We start from the raw sequence: 17,999 nt of genomic DNA, 5'->3' as shown, positions 1-17,999 counted from the left end.
TTGCAACTTTATCTACATTCCTATACATTCTTGTTCTACCCTGTTTCCCCGAAAATAAGACATACCCATAAAATAAGCCGTAGCAGGATTTCTAAGCATTTGCACAATAAAAGGCATACCCAGAAAATAAGCCATAGTGATAGGCTCAGTTCTGGAGGGCGCCAAGGAAGAGGCGAGGCTGGACGCGTAATTAAAAATAAGACGTCCCCTAAAAATAAGCCATAGTGTGTTTTCTTGAGGAAAAATAAATATAAGACAGTGTCTTATTTTCGGGAAAACACGGTAAGTAATAATGATGATCTAATCACTGCTGTTCCTTGACACTGTAATATATCTTGAGATCAAAGCTGCAACGCCCTAAAAATAAGTTTTTTAAAAAACCCCTTTGTTTACGAGCCAGGTTTTTTCAAAAGTCTGGCATGTTTTCTCCTTGTATTTCCTGTACACCTCAGATTATGTCCGCACCTTTTGTCTTTGGAAGCATCTGATACCTCCAGCACCATGCGGAAATTGTTATACAGCTGGAGTGACATCATCATTTGAACCATGTGCAGGTGAAACCTCTTGTGGTTTCTTAATTCTTACAATGTAAACAAAAACTGGGTAACATCCATGTCTAGTGATGGGGGAATCCGTCAATTTTAGTTTATCTCAATTTTTATTTTTTCCACTCTTAAGATCAGTTCCTCACATTTCTCCATCAGTTTGCTTAAAATAATAATAAAAAATCCCCTTATGAAAACCCAGCAGCATTTTAGTGCATATTTCTTCTAATTCCCCTAAAATTGCCTCTGTACGCACTTTTGCCTAACAGACATATTTTTGCAAAGCAGTTTTCCTATATAAAATGCATTTTGGGTACGTTGCTTTCACTAATAAATGCACACTTTACCTTATGCCCTTTTCTACAAGTTACTTGACTGGAGAACTGTATTGCAAAATTCAGAGAAGTGTGAATTTCAAAGGGTACCTGTGTTTCGGTTTGCATATTGTTTCAGAAGTTGTGAATCAGGTAGGTTCACTAATTAATGCAGACCAAATCAAATTTCCCTCCCACCCCTATGCATGTTTCATTGCTTCAAGCTCTTTGTAATATTTGCAGTAGGGCTGAGGAATGTGTGGACTCAAACTTCCACCAGCCCTGGATATCATGACCAATGGTCAGGGATGGGGGGAGTTGTAGTCCAATAACACCTGGAAGGCCACAGATTCCCCATCCTTGATTTACAGAGGAGGCCACAATTCAGTGTGTAGTTTTGCACAATGAATTCCTATGGAAAACAACTAAGCATAAACCACATACTGTAACTGTGTATTGGATTCTAGCCTAAGGCTATATATTATATGAATGGCGAAATATGAACACATTACATGTTACAATGTTACATGTATATTCATGTTTAAGGCTGCCATCTTTTCTACTGGTTCTGAAGAAAGATGGGTTACAGAGGTGACGTTTATAGATCATGAGCTGCCTTTATATAATTCAGTGGTTTGTTTGTTTGTTTTCAATTTCCCACATTCGAAGAATCCTTTCCACATCAAGCGGTCCACCAAAGGACCTTTGTATGTTGAAATGATTTCAGCATGAAGTTCCCGTAGCACAATGGCCAGGCCTATTGCTCAACATAAAGTGAGACTTCAATCGACAACCTACCTGATTCTTGCTTATGAGCACACATTAAGAGGAAGATCAATAGATCTAGGCAATATGTTTTTCAGCGAAGCTTGTCTATCACCTGTCTATTTTAAAGTTGTTGTTGTTGTTATATATTTTGTGCTTCGTATAGTGTAACTTTGTGTTGAGAACTGCCCTGAGACATATGGATATAGGGCAGTATACAAATTAATATTATAATAAATATAATATAATATAGTATAATATAGTATAGTATAATATAATAAATAACAATAATATTGCTACTGATATTCTTATTAAGGAGCCCCAGATAAGTCTGCTATATATGTAGCAGGAAATGGTAGAATAGATTATGCCACTTTGGACTGCAAATAAGGATTTCATGTTTATTTTTTGACTGTTTACCCATTTTGAAAAAAAGTGAGCAAAAAATCCTAGAACACGAGGAGGACAAGTTTTAGCCCAACCCGCTCCTTAGTTTTCTACTTGCAAGGAATTTTCTATCAATGACATCATTTTTATTTTTTTATTTTTTAAAAATGTGATTTCCACCTGCTGTCTGAAATGCCACAGAACATCTTTTGGCCATAGCTGCCAAGTTTTCCCTTTTCTCGCGAGGAAGCCTATTCAGCATAAGGGAATTTCCCTTTAAAAAAGGGAGAACTTGACAGCTATGCTTTTGGCTCTACCACCTTGTTCCCATCCCATAGCAATAGTACAGTAGTGGCTTAGCAAATCTCATTAATTCAGTTACCATACCACATGTCACTACTGTGATTTTTTTTAATAAAAAAAATCCAGCTTATTTCAGGGATAAACAAAATAAAGGGTAAAAATAACTTGCAGGTCAATCCCATACACATTTACTCAAAAGTCCCACCGAGTTCAATAAGGCTTACTCTTCGGTAAGTGGGCATAAAAGGTTAAGGTAAAGGACCCATGACAGTTATGTCCAGTTGTGGACGACTCTGGGGTTGCGGCGCACATCTCACTTTACAGGCCGAGGAAGCTGGCGTTTGTCCGCAGACAGTTTTTCTGGGTCATGTGGCCAGCATGACTAAGCCGCTTCTGGTGCAACGGAATACCGATCCCAGAGCAGCGCATAGAAACGCCCTTTACCTTCCCGCTGGAGTGGTACCTATTCATCCACTTGCACTTATTTGCGTGCTATCGAACTGATAGGTTGGCAGGAGCTGGGACAGAGCAACGGGAGCTTACCCTGTCATGGGGATTCGAACCGCCGACCTTCTGATTGGCAACCCAAGTGGCTCAGTGGTTTAGACCACAGCACCACCCGCGTCCCAAGTGGACATAGGTTTGCAATTTTAGTGAACGCACGACACAACACCATGTTTTCCATACCAGAATCACTGAAATGAAGGGGAGTTGTGCACAAAAGAGGATTTTGCCCCTAAAAGTGCTCTTTAACTGGTGTGTGTGTGTGTGTGTGTGTGTGTGTGTATTGCCAGAATAGTGCTTTACCTCATCCTTTCCAATATACTCCCATTGAAGAAAACAATCTAAAAAAGACAAACAATGCTTTGTTGTCAGAATATTATTTTAACCGAGGCAGAATTTGTAAGCAGCCCATAAATGCCTCCTTGCCTGGGGCGCTGGGTCTTACTGAAATGTGGACCCAATAAAAAACACAACATTTCAGCACTTTCTCTTGCAAATTCAGCACCCATTGCATCAGACCATTGTGCTGGCACGACTCTAACCCCAGTCTGATTGCCTTTTAAAAAAACCCACAGAGAAGCTTGGCAGGGGACAGGGGAGTCCAATATCTTTTGAATTTTGTACCCTTCACTTGCTTTGGTTTTAGTAGTTCCTATAACTCTCCCAGTGTGGAGAGAGTCCAAGAAGGAATAAATGGGTAGCTGGAGGCTAGGAAATGGAACATCACACACACACACACACACACACACACACACACACACACACACACCTTTTATTTATTTTTTTAAAAAAGGAGAAATTACATGTGCTGAAACAGAAAGACCAAAGAGAGTAGGAAAAAGAGGGAGAGGCTGCACACACATTTATAATACATTTGAAGCACGTCCCCCTCCCAAGAATCCTGGGAACTGTTAAGGGTGCTGGGAATTATAGCTCTGTGAGGGATATGCTACAGTTCCCATGTTCTTGGCTGGCGGGGATGTGCTTTGCATGCACTTTAAGTGCATAGTGTGTACACATTCAGGGGAAGGGTGAGGAAGCAGCAGCAGAGGGAAATATGCAACTGGGATAAAAGATAAGTAAACAAGCAAGCTCACATGTATATGCCTCCGTGTGTGTGTCAGCATGTCGGAAGGCGAGGAAGCTGAACCGAGAGCGTTCTCAATATCCTGATCTAGCTGGTCCAGTTTGAGAACGAGTAGCACCATGGAGTCCAATCGCGAGTGATCTGCTCTCACTTCCTGGGGATTAGAACATGCAATTACAGAATCTGAAAGGGCACTTCTGGGAAAGAATAAAAAACTCTCTGTTCCCTAATTTAACAAAACAGCATTCAATAATAGGCAGCAAACACACATTTGCAGTTGGGGGGGGGCGGTGCGGTGACGGGGGGGATGGGTGGAGGAAACCACAACACACTGTTTTCTCTCATCAATGGGTTGTTCATTGTGAAGGCTCGACTTACTGACTGAGAAGAATTTTACATGCATCTTAAATACCTTTCTGCTCAAAAACTGTGCAAACGGAAAAAAGCATTGTTTTAAGTGCTATTGGAATTGGAATGAGTGTCCCGAGTCCCCCTACCCCAGCAAAGGAAGGCACATGCCTGATAGTAATTCTTTGTTGTCCTCAGCTAGCTAATATGATACCTGGATTGAACCCTAACTGCTGGCACTGTGAACAAGCCAAGGGATGGTTCTCCCATATGTATTGGGAATGCCCAGAGGTAAGGGGATTTTGAAATAAAATCCTTAAGGTTATTAATGAAGCTTTTAAAGTGAAGTTACCTATAGACCAGTCTCATGACAATGTGTATACTAGGAAACGCGGCCATAGAGAAAGGTGACCAGCACACCTTCAAAGCAATGATACTAGCAGGAAAGGCAACAATAGCTTTAGGTTGGAAAGATAGAGAAAAATGGACAGTAGAGGTCTGGACTAATTATTTGTTTGAATATATTCAGTCAGACATTGTGGCAGTAACGTCACAGGAAATAACATGGAGGGCCAAGTCTACTAATATAAGGACCAGACGGAACCCCTATCTTCAATGGATAACAACTACTGGATCAGAAGACATTCAGTGGAAAGTAAAGACATTGTGCCTGTGACTGAGGACAACTGTTTAAACCCTTCCAATGGATTGTGGGTGGGGGAGGGGGTGGGAAGGAAAAGGAAAAATGGTACGGGAAATTAAAAATTGGAAGGAGAGAATATAATGTATGTAAAAATTCTCATACTTTAATAAAAATCTTTTTTTTTAAAAAAAGAAATTCTTTGTTGTCAAAAGTGCAAACTTACAGCCACTCCTAAGCATACACACACAGAAAGCAGGTGGTGGGGCCACTGTGAAAGGTGGTTGTGTGCCCTGTTTTACAGAAGACGGTTGTCTGTTTGAAGAACTCTCATAGGACAGTCTTCTGTTTGAATCAAGGGTGGCTCTGCTGTGGCGTAGGGTGAGACAGCCACCCCAGACAACAGATTTTGGGTATTCTTAAAGACGGAACGTTGCTAGCTATTTCTGTTTGTTACTGTTGTTATTTTTCCTTCTGGGAAGAGACACTTCTGAGGGTTGTTGTTGTTTTGCCCCAGGTGCCAAAGTAACTTTTCATCTTCATTTGGGCTGGGGGCAGGCACCACCTGCTGCTCTACCACAGGCAGAAAAATGTCCTGGGCTGGCCAGGATTTGAAGTTCTCCCTTTGAAGTTCTCCCTTCCATAAGATGGAAGACCAGGGTGTGGAGACCAGCCTATCTACTGCACCTAGGCAGCAGAAAGAGCAAGCTGACAAGTTACCTGGTCTGGTCCCTGTCTTCCCCATTATGATGAGGTGCATCTCTATACAACTTACAGTCATTATATACATACTGGACAGGCACCAAAACAAGAGGGTGCAGTCTTGCATCAAATTGAGAGCGAGAGCACAATGCCTCATCTTTAAAAGCTTGGCGGGTGGGGTGTGGAAACTTGTTGGGACATATTTGTTGCTTCCACCCAGTCCAGGATTTCTTGACCTGTTCTTAAAATTCTGCACCATGGCTCCTGAACCTTGTGTGTGCTGCATTGCTGCCAAGTTTTCCCTTTTCTCGCGAGGAAGCCTGTTCAGCATAAGGGAAAATCCCTTTAAAAAAGGGATAACTTGGCAGCTATGGTGTGCTGCTGAACCTCTAACAGTATTCACCTGAATAATGATTTCTTTCTTACTTAAAAGTAAGAGCCTCTATCTGCATGTTTTGGGGTGGGAGCCCGGACAATTTGATGTAAATCTTTCTCCTCATTTGCTTTCTTTTTGTGGTTGATGCATTTATTCTTTTTTGATTATGGTAACATTTCTGATTATGGATAACGTATAAAACTATCTGTGGATCAAATGACTTGGAAAAGGAAGCAGACTTTTATTCTAAATACTCATGAATAAAAACTGTTTTATGGATTTTTTGTTATAAAATTCTCTTTCCATTTCATGAACATTACAAATCAAGGGCAGTTATGCACTGATATTTTTGTAATGAAACGATGTAAAAATATTAGATAGATAGATAGATTGTATCTGCATGTGTGCTAATAAAAAAGAAACTTGCAATATGCCAACTCTCTCCACGTCTTGCAGCCAGCAATGCTCCAGACCCACAAATTTTCATTGCAGGATTTGTGTTACAACTGTACAATTTTACTGTAATACCAAATTCTATTTTCACCATGATAAATACAGGCCATATTGTTTGCTATGCTATATGCATTCCTGCATATAGAACAGGAAACCTCACAGGCTTTCCCTCACATATTTTTCTATACATTCCATGTCTAGAGGAAAAAGGAAGTATACTCCCTTGGAAGAAGCAAAGCATTCTACTCAAAACATTTTGGTCTTATACCAAATACTCAGGAATTCCATATAGAAGCCTTGTATTTCTACGTGTGTGTCGGGCATGCATGCCCAAATGCTGGTGAGGAACTGCCTTTCATGGTTGGAGCAGAGAGGCTAGATGAATTATCAGTTAATCTTGTGGCTTCTCTCAGCTCACATTGAGAAAGTGCTGCAGATCTTGGAGCTGGACCGCTGCACTGCACATTCCTCTCATGCATGCTTGCTCAGAAGTAAGTCTTGTGCTGACTTGACAAACACTGCCTCAGTCACAGTGAAGCTACACCATCCTTTGGAATTTGATTCCCAAAGCTTGCTCCCTCAAGACTGAGTCCCAGTCCTTCTGTTGATTGCCAAAGAACCTTCATAAGATGAACCAAATATCAAAACCCAGACTCAACTCGCAATGTACATTTTCAGGCGGCAACATGCACACACAGAAGGACACTTCTGCTTGTCCAAGGTTTCCAAAACATGTAGAGAAGAGCTTTCCACATGTACAGCTTTTCAGATAGCAAAAGGAATGTGTGCATTTTTGGGTAGACACTGTCTCCCCACCCCACAATGTGTTAATTGAATACATGTTGAATATCTGAAAATGGCTAATTATTGTTAGAATCAGGTGAGCTTTAAGGAAGCTTTATGGTGGGAAATTGTGCTCTAGTGCATGTTTAAGGACATGGTTCTTCCCCTCCCATTGAACATGTAAAAGTGCTTCTCATTGATTTATTGCAGGCGTTCCTTGCCCACTAGGCATGATGATGATGATAATAATAATAATAATTTATTACGTATAAATTACTTATACTTATACCCTGCCTATCTGGCCAGACCTCCTCAGCCACTCTGGGCAGCTTCCAACAGGATATTAAAAACACAATAAAACATCAAACATCAAACATTAAAAACTTCCCTAAACAGGGTTGCCTTCAGATGTGTTCTAAAAGTCAGATAGTTTTTTATTTCCTTGACATCTGATGGGAGGGCGTTCCACAGGATGGGCACCACTACCGAGAAGGCCCTCTGCCTGGCTCCCTGTAACCTCACTTCTTGCAGTGAGGGAACCGCCAGAAGGCCCTCGGAGCTGGACCTCAGTGTCCAGGCTGAACAATGGGGGTGGAGGTGCTCCTTCAGGTATACTGGGCCGAGGCCTTTAAGGGCTTTAAAGGTCAGCACCAACAGTCTCAAAGTGGCTAACATTCTCCTTTCCCTTCCTCCCCCACAACAAACACTCTGTGAGGTGAGTGGGGCTGAGAGACTTCAAAGAAGTGTGACTAGCCCAAGGTCACCCAGCAGCTGCATGTGGAGGAGTGGAGACGCGAACCCGGTTCCCCAGATTACGGGTCTACCACTCTTAACCACTACACCACACTGGCTCTCATAGCCAAGCAGCCAGCAGAGGCAGCAGTCTGCTGGGAAATAGCAAGGGGTTGGAACTGTGTGCGCCACAACTATGATTATGCTGCATACCGGGGGAATGGAGAGGTGTGGACAAGTGTAACTGGGGTGTGGGTGGGCCTCATATTCTTTGAGATGCCCAAATGCTTTGCATGGTGGCAGTGCAGTCTGCTGGCTGAAGCGAGCACAGGGCGAAGGAAGGGTTGAGTGCAAGCCTATGGGGCACCTCTTCATGTATGCAAAGCTGTGCACACAGGTGGGTGCTGAACATGTGGTATGGAAAAGATTGTGCTTTGAATTTGCTCATACTGAGGATGTGGACCAAGGCACTCAAAAATTTAGGTCTGCAATCACCAAGTCAAGTACATTGTGAAGTATTTTGATTTTTTATTTGACTATTACACCATGCCTTAAAACAAATCTTTTGCATTTATTACTTTTCCACACAGTATATTGCAGAGTTAAGCAGCTAGTAAATGTATTCATAAAAACCTAAGAATTATACCCATAAAAATGAAAGTATGCAGAAAATTTTGAGCAGGACACTGAAAGGGATATCGTTCATCTGTGTTTATACTCTGTTCCTGTGTTGCCACAATCATGCAAAGGTCTTTGTCTCTTATTAATGTTCCTGAATGTGCCTTTTTTGATCCTCTGACCTGTTTGCAGCTTTAACTTGACATTTCCCCTCCCTTTCTCCACCCAACCAACATTTCATCAATTCAGATTATTTACAGATGGTTTCATCAACTTTAAATGTCATATAATACATGTGACAAAGAAGAAGCTCTAGACAGTATGGTTTTCTGGAAAAGACTCTGCACAACACATATTTTCCTAAGCTAAAGACCTGAAACAGGATTCGTATATTGATATTAAGAATGTCACTTCTTATTACTATAAATGTAGGAACTGGGTTGGGCATGCGCTAGCAGAGGGTTGGTTTTTTTTTTTGCATTCCTATATTTAAATAAAGTGCTGGTTCTGATGTAACACTTGGTAGACATTGCTTTGCTTTCAGAAATTACCCCATAAGTAGGAATGGGAGAGAAATTCAGTTCAGTTCACATTTTAATGGCTAATTCACACTTGCCAGAACAATACACAAACCAACATGCAACTATGCTTTGAAAAAAATCACATTTCCCTGAAATTTGCAATTTAATTCTTTGACCAAATAATGTATGCATAAATGCATACTTATGGGAAACTTTTCATAAAATGCCCATTTTAGTGAGACAGACATAAAATGTATTGCAACAGTCAAAATTGTCTGCAAAAATGTGGATATTTAGGCAAAAATGCATAAAATTAGGATAAATGTGCATTAATACACTGATGAATTTTCAGGAGGACACACACACACACACACACACACTATATATATATATATATATATATATATATGCCAATCATCTCCAACCTGGTGCCCTTCAGATGTTTCGGACTACAATTCCCATCAGCCCCGGTCAGCCTGCCCAATGACCAATGGAAGCTGTGGTCCAAAGTGTATTGAGCACAGCAGGCTGAGGAAGGCTTCGATAAGCTTTTTTTTGGTGGGTGGGGGACTATACTGTGATGGATTATGCATGCATTTCTTCAGGGGGCCATTCTCCAGGCAGGATTAGAGATAAATTTAAAGAAATGTGCTACTTGCTGAAATATACTCCTCTCAGTGGCAATTTAGGAGCAACTAAAAAGGGGTTGTAAGAGCTCTGGTTTCCCATTGTGTCCCCTATTTTCTTAAGTGAAAGGAAGTTGCAGGAGCACCCACCAAAGGGTTAGTTTCCTGGCCCAAAGTCCTGATGACTTTGTGTTGTCTTATTTTCAGGCACTCTGGCTCAAGGGCAGCTTGGGCATACTGGCAGGAAGCAGGTGTGTTGGACCTCGACCAGGGACACCTGGGTTCTGTTCCCTCTCTGATCATTAGATGACCTCGAGCCAGTAACTCAGCCTAACCTACTGCTCAGGTTTCTTACAAGGATAAAATAGGAAAACCCCATTTATGCTGTCCGGAACTCCTTAGAGGAAGTGAGGACACCAAGGGAATAAATAAACAATAAGCAAAGCAAATTGCCCCGTACTTGAGAGTCTTAATAACCTCATTGGAAGCATGTGGTTGTTGTAGCATCAATTACTATGAAATGTTGATGCAATACATTTTCTTCAGTTTACAGTATGTTCAAATGTAGTACATTGAGAACCCTTTCACACTAGCCCCTGGTGGCATGACAGCACTCCTCCATATTGTGATCTCCAAAACCATGTTGATGGTGGCAACAATCAATTGCATGGATGTATCCCACCAGATATATCACCTGAGCATCAGGTTGGAAAGGCCCATGCAACTGGACCCATGTACATGGTTCTGGAATTCACAACAGGGGTGTGGGATCAAATATTATTTATTTCTTTAAAAATTATATTCCACCTATTTCTCCAAAGAGACTCTGGGTGGTTAACAAATGGTAGCGAAAAGAGAAAAATATACAGTGGGACCTCGACTTACAAATTTAATTCGTACTGAATGCACACTCGTAGGTCGAAAACTTCTAAGTCAAGTTTCCCATAGGAAAAGCGGTTTCCCATAGGAATGCATTGGAAATGGAAAAATTCGTAAGTTGAGGAAACCTCATCTGGCTGCGAACGGGTTTTACATTCAGATGTCGAGAAAATCGTAAGCGCGCGGCCACTTTTTCTGCTCATAACTCAAAAACATCGAATGTCGAATAGCTCGTAAGTCGAGGTCCCACTGTATATAACTTTTTTTTAACCCACACCAATGTACATTCAGAGTAATAAGACTATCCATCCAGTTGACAAGCTCCACCAGCACAAAAATAATATGGAACTGAACCAGCAAATACTATATAAGCAAAAGCCTTTAACAGAAAGCAAGGTTGTCGTCAACTGACTGAAGCAGTACAGCAATGGGGCCTAAGAGACCTCGCTGAACATGGAATTCCGTACGAAAGGCGCCACAACATAGGAGGCCCTATTTCTAGCTGACACTAATCTTGCTTCCTGAGGTTGAGGGGTTTGGAACACGGCCTGAGATGGCAATCAGAGAATGCAAGGAGGAACACGTGGGAAAAGGTGATTCCTTCAGCATCAAGCTGCAAGCCATTATCCACTTTAAAGATTAACTCCAGCAACTTGAATTGAACCTGGAAACAAATTGGCAACCGGTGCAAATCACATAGACAGTGGTAGACTTTGGGCTTTCAGATTTCAGCGGTGTCTCCCCACCTCTCACCTTCCATTCTACATCATTTTGTGGCATTCCCTGCGGTACTGTCTCAGCTTGACACCCAGTGCGGGTGAACCAGTAGTGCTTCCCTAAATCTGCCTTTGATGTATAAAATCACAGGAGGCTGCCTTATACTGAGTCAGCCTAGTGGCCCATGTAGCTCAGTATCTGTTTACACACAGACTGACACCAGTGGTTTAGGATGTCTGACAAGGGATTCTTCCAGCCCTAGTTGAGGATGTTAGGGTCTGAACTTGGGACTTTCAACATGCACATCAGGTACAGCTCTTTCCCTTGAGCTACAGCCCTTGTCCTCCAGCAGCAGCAGCAGCAGTCCCAAACACATTTACTTAGGAGTAAGCATGAATGAGACTAATTTCTGGGAAAACATGCAAGAGATTGTGCTGTAACGTAGCCTTCAGTTTTAAAGGCAGCCTCTTTTGCTGGACTGGCAAGGCAAGTTTGCTCACCCACCCACAGAAGAAAGGGTCCTTTTACGAAGAGAGCTGGCAAAATTCCTCTGCGTCCCTTTGATCTGGGGCCAGTTGGACTGAGCTTAAAATCTTACATTAATGTTATACATTTCATAGGATGCTAAAGTCCTAGTCCATGTCTTGCTTTGTTTAAAGGGGAAAATAGCACTCTGCTCCAGCAGAATAGAAAGGTATTCAGGTCTCTTTTCATCTACCATGAAGTCATTCATCTGAGCTGACAAGAAAGGTTGAGGATAATGCAATACATCCCATTTCTCGAGCTATCTGCTGACTTTTGCAAGCAGTTCTATAAATCAGAGGTAACCTGGTTTATGTCCTTCTTCCTTGCAACATCAAGCAATGATAAAATAGGGAACTGGCGTGGGAATTTTTATCTCCCTCTGAAGTTTAAATTTCATATTAGGCACTAATAATGCAGTATTTCACAAAATAAATGAAAAGATAGCAAAAGCAAGCATTTTCACAGATTTAAAAAAGAGAGAAAAGGTTACAGCTTTCCCTATAGTTTCTTCCTCACAAAGGTTATATGGTAGAGTCTGGACTTTTAACAAACTTTTACTGTGGTTTGATACCCCTCTTTTGAAAGTGGCTAGAATTAGAATAAACCAGTTTTCCAAGTTCATTTGTAACAGGAAACTGATTTAGTTTTTCTTAAAAAAATGAAAGAGCTTATGCTTGAGGAGGATAAGATAGGATAGTGAGAGTGTGAGCCCAAGGATTGCCACCATTTATTTGCATTAATTTATATAGATGATCATCTGAACTTAGTGCATTTATTTGCATTAATGCTAATGCATTTATTTGCATTAATTTATATAGATGATCATCTGAACTTAGTCACTGTGGCTGTTGTAGTGCACAGTTAATGTACAGTGGTACCTCTGGTTAAGAACTTAATTCATTCCGGAGGTCCGTTCTTAACCTGAAACTGTTCTTAACCTGAGACACCACTTTAGCTAATGGGGGCTCCTGCTGCCACCGTGCTGCCAGAGCACAATTTCTGTTCTCATCCTGAAGCAAAGTTCTTAACCCGAGGTACTATTTCTGGGTTAGTAGAGTCTGTAACCTGGAGCATTTCAACCTGAAGCGTTTGTAACCCAAGGTACCACTGTATCAGGCAGGCAGGCAGGCAGGCATGCCCAAAGTACAAATTATTTTGTGTTTTTTTTTTAAAAAAAAGTGTGATTGCTTGGCCTATATTATGATTTTGCTTGAACCATGATGTATGAAAAAGTAATCACAGCCAATGCTCTTAAAATGCACAGCTTTTTTGGAAAGAGAGAGAGAGCGTGCACATGGGCCAGAGGGAGAGGATGTCTGGCTGGTGCTATATAGTGAGGAGGATAAAGCTGGAGAGTAAGGCTATCGATGGCTGCTAACCATGATGCCTATGTTCTGCCTTCGTGGTCGGAGACAGTAATGCTTCTGCATAAGGTAAAAAAAAGAAAAAAAAGAAAAAAGGTAAAGGACCCCTGGACTGTTAAGTCCAGTCAAAGGTGACTATGAGGCGCAGTGTTCATCTCACTTTCAGGCCAAGGGAGCCGGTGTTTGTCCACAGACAGCTTTCCGGGTCACATGGCCAGCATGACTAAACCACTTCTGGTGCAATGGGACACCGTGATGAGTGTCAGAGTGCATGGAAATGCCATTTACCTTCCTGCCACAGCGGTACCTATTTATCTACTCGCACTGGTGTGCTTTCGAACTGCTAGGTGGGCAGGAGCTGGGACAGAGCAACGGGAGCTCACACTGCCACGGGGATTCGAACCACTGAGCTTCTGATCGGCATGCCCAAGGGGCTCAGTGGTTTAGACCATAGCACCACCCATGTCCTTTTGCCTCTGCATGGCAGTTCCTGGAAATCATAGGTAGCAAGAGTGCTGTTTTGCTTACGCCCTGCTTGAGTGTTTTCCACAGGCATCTGGGTGGCCAATGTGAGAGCAGGATGCTGGACTGGGGGAGCCATTGGCCTAATTCTGGAGGCTCTTCTTATGTTCCTACGAGTGGTTGGAGGAGGAGCAAAGGTCAAAGAGCTCTAGTGATTGGTTCAAAGCCCCCTTGCGTCATGAACCAGGTTGGGCAGACCTCTTGGCTTTAGCGGTCTCTGTGGTTGCTTTCATCTGGGAGACCAACACAGAATGAAATCTCAGTCTCCGTTGTTTGTCGACCCTGGGTTCATTTGAGCTACTAAAAGCCAACCAGCCAGTCTCCAACCGACATGCCTTTCTGCTTCCCTCAGAAGTCTCAGATGAAAACAACACACTGTCATCATCTTCTTCTGACACACACACACACACACACACACACACACACACACACACACATCCATGGCTTGCATGGGAGTGTTTGGTGAAGTCCAGCAATAAACAGTAAATTGCAAGAACTCGGGCCAGGAGGAAGATGAATTTCAAGTAAGTCTTCAAAAGGTTTGATTTATGTAATGATAAGATGAATTCAAATAGGAATCAATTCCAGTATGATAATGAGGCAAATAAAAATAAATTCCAGTGAAAAAATCCCAGAAAAAGTTCCGTCAAGGCCCTGTTTTGCCAATTCTTCATCAGCAATGTTTTAATAGTCAGAGTGTACCAAGTATGTTTGCTGTTACGCTGCTTGCTACCTTCATGTCCTAGAGAAGGGCTGGCAGAGTCCCACCCTTCATAGGGTGTATCCTGTTGGTTGAAAAGATATCAGCTAGCCAAAGTACTCATAAAATGTCATTCTGTTCATCTTTACAACGACTCTTTCCTACCACTCATTTCCATCTGAATCCATGTTGTGAAGCTGCATGAATGGAGGGAAAATATTTCAAGAGACAGAAGAAAATGTGGTAACTATTTAGTCCATTCTGTTCAGCGTTCAGAATTACATTTAATCACTGAATGCTATGCCAAAGTCCTGAGATAAGCCCAACTTTGCCCATATCAGAAGAACTGTAGCCAACAACCATTTGTAACACGAAACAGCGCTGAAATTTTAAAAGCCGGTTCAGTCTGGGTTGATCACCGGCCAACGTTATGTCACCGTGGGCAGCTGCTCCAGAAAAATCACAGATTTGGCATTCAGATATTATTTTATTACAGTGTACTACAAGAGATGCCATGGTGATAGTGTCCAAAATATTCAACAGACCACCTTGTGCAACCAGTGAAGTTGCAGAGCAGGGGCCCATGAGAGGGTTTGCAACTGATACTCCTGCATCAACACTATGCAATGCAAGTGTTTTGCTTTGTTGTGCAGGTTTTCAAGAAAAGGGATACCCAGGAAGCCTTCAGAAATGGAATATTGACATTGGTCCAGCATTTAGCCTCCTCCCACACCTGTCTTCTTGCCTCTTAGCTCTGCTCCATTGTGCAGCAAACCATGAAATCAATTGTATGATAGGGTCAAGGCTGAGGAAAACCAATGCAGTAGATAATCCCTTTCTGATTGTAAATGTTTGGGGAACAGCCAAAGCCTAGAACGGTCACAGGACTTTAGAAAATCATTCCTCATGATTTCATATTTTCCTTTCCAGGAGCAGTCAGACATTCAAGGCAGGCTTCCCAGAGTAGAAGCGAGAGTACCAGGGACTAATGCTGCAACCCAAACCTCACTTACCTGGGAGTAAACCTCACTGAAATCAGTAGGACTTAACATTCTGAGTAGGCATGGTTAGAATTGCACTGTTAGAGTGTCCTCGTGATATGGTTATTTATAAATGTACAGATATTATAGTGCGACAGAAGCACTATTATTATTAATATAATGTAATGGCACTGTGGGTTAAACTGCAGAGCCTAGGGCTTGCTGATCAGAAGGTCAGCGGTTCGAATCCCTGTGACAGGGTGAGCTCCTGTTGCTTGGTCCCAGCTCCTGCCAACCTAGCAGTTCGAAAGCACGTCAAAATGCAAGTAGATAAATAGGAACCGCTACAGCAGGAAGGTAAACAGCGTTTCCGTGTGCTGCTCTGGTTTGCCAGAAGCGGCTTTGTCATGCTGGCCACATGACCTGGAAGCTATACGCCGGCTCCCTCGGCCAATAATGCGAGATGAGCACGCAACCCCAGAGTCGGTCACGACTGGACCTAATGGTCAGGGGTCCCTTTACCTTTACCTAATGAATTTAGCCATGAAATTATTTGCATGTAGATAAATATATCTTTGGTTTTATTTCTTAATTATCTCAGTATGAACTTGAGAAAAAGGCCATGATGTGATAGCCTTCCCCTCAAATTAACAGGACTTTCTTGACTCTGCTAATTTAATGTTCTGGTTTGTGAGGATACAAGATTCTTCAGTTGGCACAGCTTACTGAAGATTTATTTGTAGGTACTAAGAGTGCTGTTTGTTATTAACTAGAAATGCAGAGAAGGTTAACGATAGGTCAGCAGAGTCTGAATCTTCAGGATACACCTAGCAAACCTGAAGCTATTCATGGTTTCTTTCACTCAAATTGGATGAGACACATAGTGAGTTTTCCCAGAATTAAACGTGAAAGGTGGCATTAGTGGTTTTGGCAGAGTTAATTTGGATTCATCAAACCTGAACCTCAACAAGAGACCGAGAAGGAAAGGAAAAAAAAGTGTCATAATAGGAGTGATTGTACTTCATTAGTCTCCAGATTGAATTGCTGACTGCGTAGAAAGCCAAATTTCAAAGGGCGTTTTTGCTCTGTGAGCCAAATTCATCAGTGGTGATTTCATGAAACTCTTTCTCATATTATGCATTGTGACAGCAAGAGAATAATTCTCTTGCACTCACTGGCTTCCTTTTAATCCACATTTTGGGATCTATAATTCTGCTCCCACCCTCTGGGTGCTTTCACATGTCCTTGTGGCTTGACTCATAACTTGACATATTTGCTGGGCGTTGTGGTCTGGACTTAAACTATGCATGACATCAGTCACATGCAATTCCCACCTGGCTACAACAGAGAAAGAGAAGGGGGGCAGGGGCCATTCTGTTGGGTCTGTCGAAAGATCAGCTCCTTTTGGCTCCTCCCCCCTCCCAATTCTTCTCTCAATTCCATCTGGTCTTTATATGAACTTTGAAATATTAGAGCTGGGGGCCAAGCTTGCTTGTTTCTCTTCCCTCCACCTTCCTTTTTCCTTTTCCATCATTTCACGTAGATGATAAGTCTACAGGCAAGAACTATCTAGTTGATCTTGCACTCATCTTATGTTAGCTGCTCTGGGAGACATTTGACACACCTGTTATTTTATCAGAAAGGGCTCTGGATTTACTCAGCTAGTGCTGTTTGGAGAGAATGACTGCTGCCGCACGCAGAGTTGAATGTCATGTGAGGGCAGCAATCATTAGCAATCCTTGGTTGACCTTGCAAAAGTCATCATATGAGGACTTGGTATTAAGTATTCCAGTTACTGCGCCATCTGGTTTGTACAAAGCGTAAATATCGAACTGCTTTATGTTTCATGCTCTCTCTCCAATTTTATGGCCCCAATTCCTCTGGCCTGTGGTTTGCAGTCCCTAATCGTTTCAAATGCATTTCCATCTGTTTCTATGGCAGCACAATAACGGCCCATGACCTGTCTTAAATAAATAAATAAATTACAGAATGTCTCTACAAAATGTCTCAAAGGTTGTCAGCGGATTAAAACTCTAGGCTGCCATTCTATCTCCCCAATTAAGCTGTTTAAACCCAATTGGAATTGATGGGATTTAGGGAGACTTAACAGTATGCAAAATTCCAGATATGATGCCTTGCTTCTAAACAGGTTTACTCAGAATTGAATCCCCCTGAATTCTATGGAATTTTCTCCACAATAAGTGTGTTTAGGATTGTGGCCAGGGGTTGATTAACCAAACGGCTTTGGATTATATCACAAAATACTCATTCAAATGCAAATAAAATGTGCATATCATCAAAACCCCAGTCTTCAAAACCACAACTGTCTTCGGGAGGATATCGAAAGAAAGAGTTTCTCTTACATATGAGATACCGCACAACAGAAGTTTCCATTCACTGCCAAAAGGAAAGGTAATCTATTTTACTTTCCTTGGGAATATAGAATATTTCCCCCTTTTGGAAAAACTTGGCACATCAACAAGGAGAGCTAATAGCTCTCTGATGTTAACAGAGAGCTAGGCCCTTCAATTTCACCTGTTCCCATAAATTGAGAGGCAAATTCAATTTATGTTTTAGTTGATTGATATATTAACAAGTTACAGTATAT

General features: G+C 41.9%; 1 protein-coding gene across 4 annotated transcripts in view; it reads right to left on the bottom strand.

The window, feature by feature from the left end:
- DLC1 (DLC1 Rho GTPase activating protein) overlaps positions 1–17,999 on the bottom strand; it is a 251,918-nt gene that overhangs the window by 192,726 nt on the left and 41,193 nt on the right. For all 4 annotated transcript variants that reach the window (XM_035114152.3, XM_060278815.2, XM_035114153.3 and 1 more), the window contains exon 3: positions 3,916–4,059. In XM_035114152.3, coding sequence (XP_034970043.3) covers positions 3,916–4,059 — 144 coding nt within the window. The remainder of the gene's footprint in view (positions 1–3,915; positions 4,060–17,999) is intronic.

This window comes from Zootoca vivipara, chromosome Z1 (assembly GCF_965207765.1).
Source record: "Zootoca vivipara chromosome Z1, rZooViv2.hap1.1, whole genome shotgun sequence".
NCBI classification, from domain to species: domain Eukaryota; kingdom Metazoa; phylum Chordata; class Lepidosauria; order Squamata; family Lacertidae; genus Zootoca; species Zootoca vivipara.
This window is presented reverse-complemented; position numbering and strand designations above follow the sequence as displayed.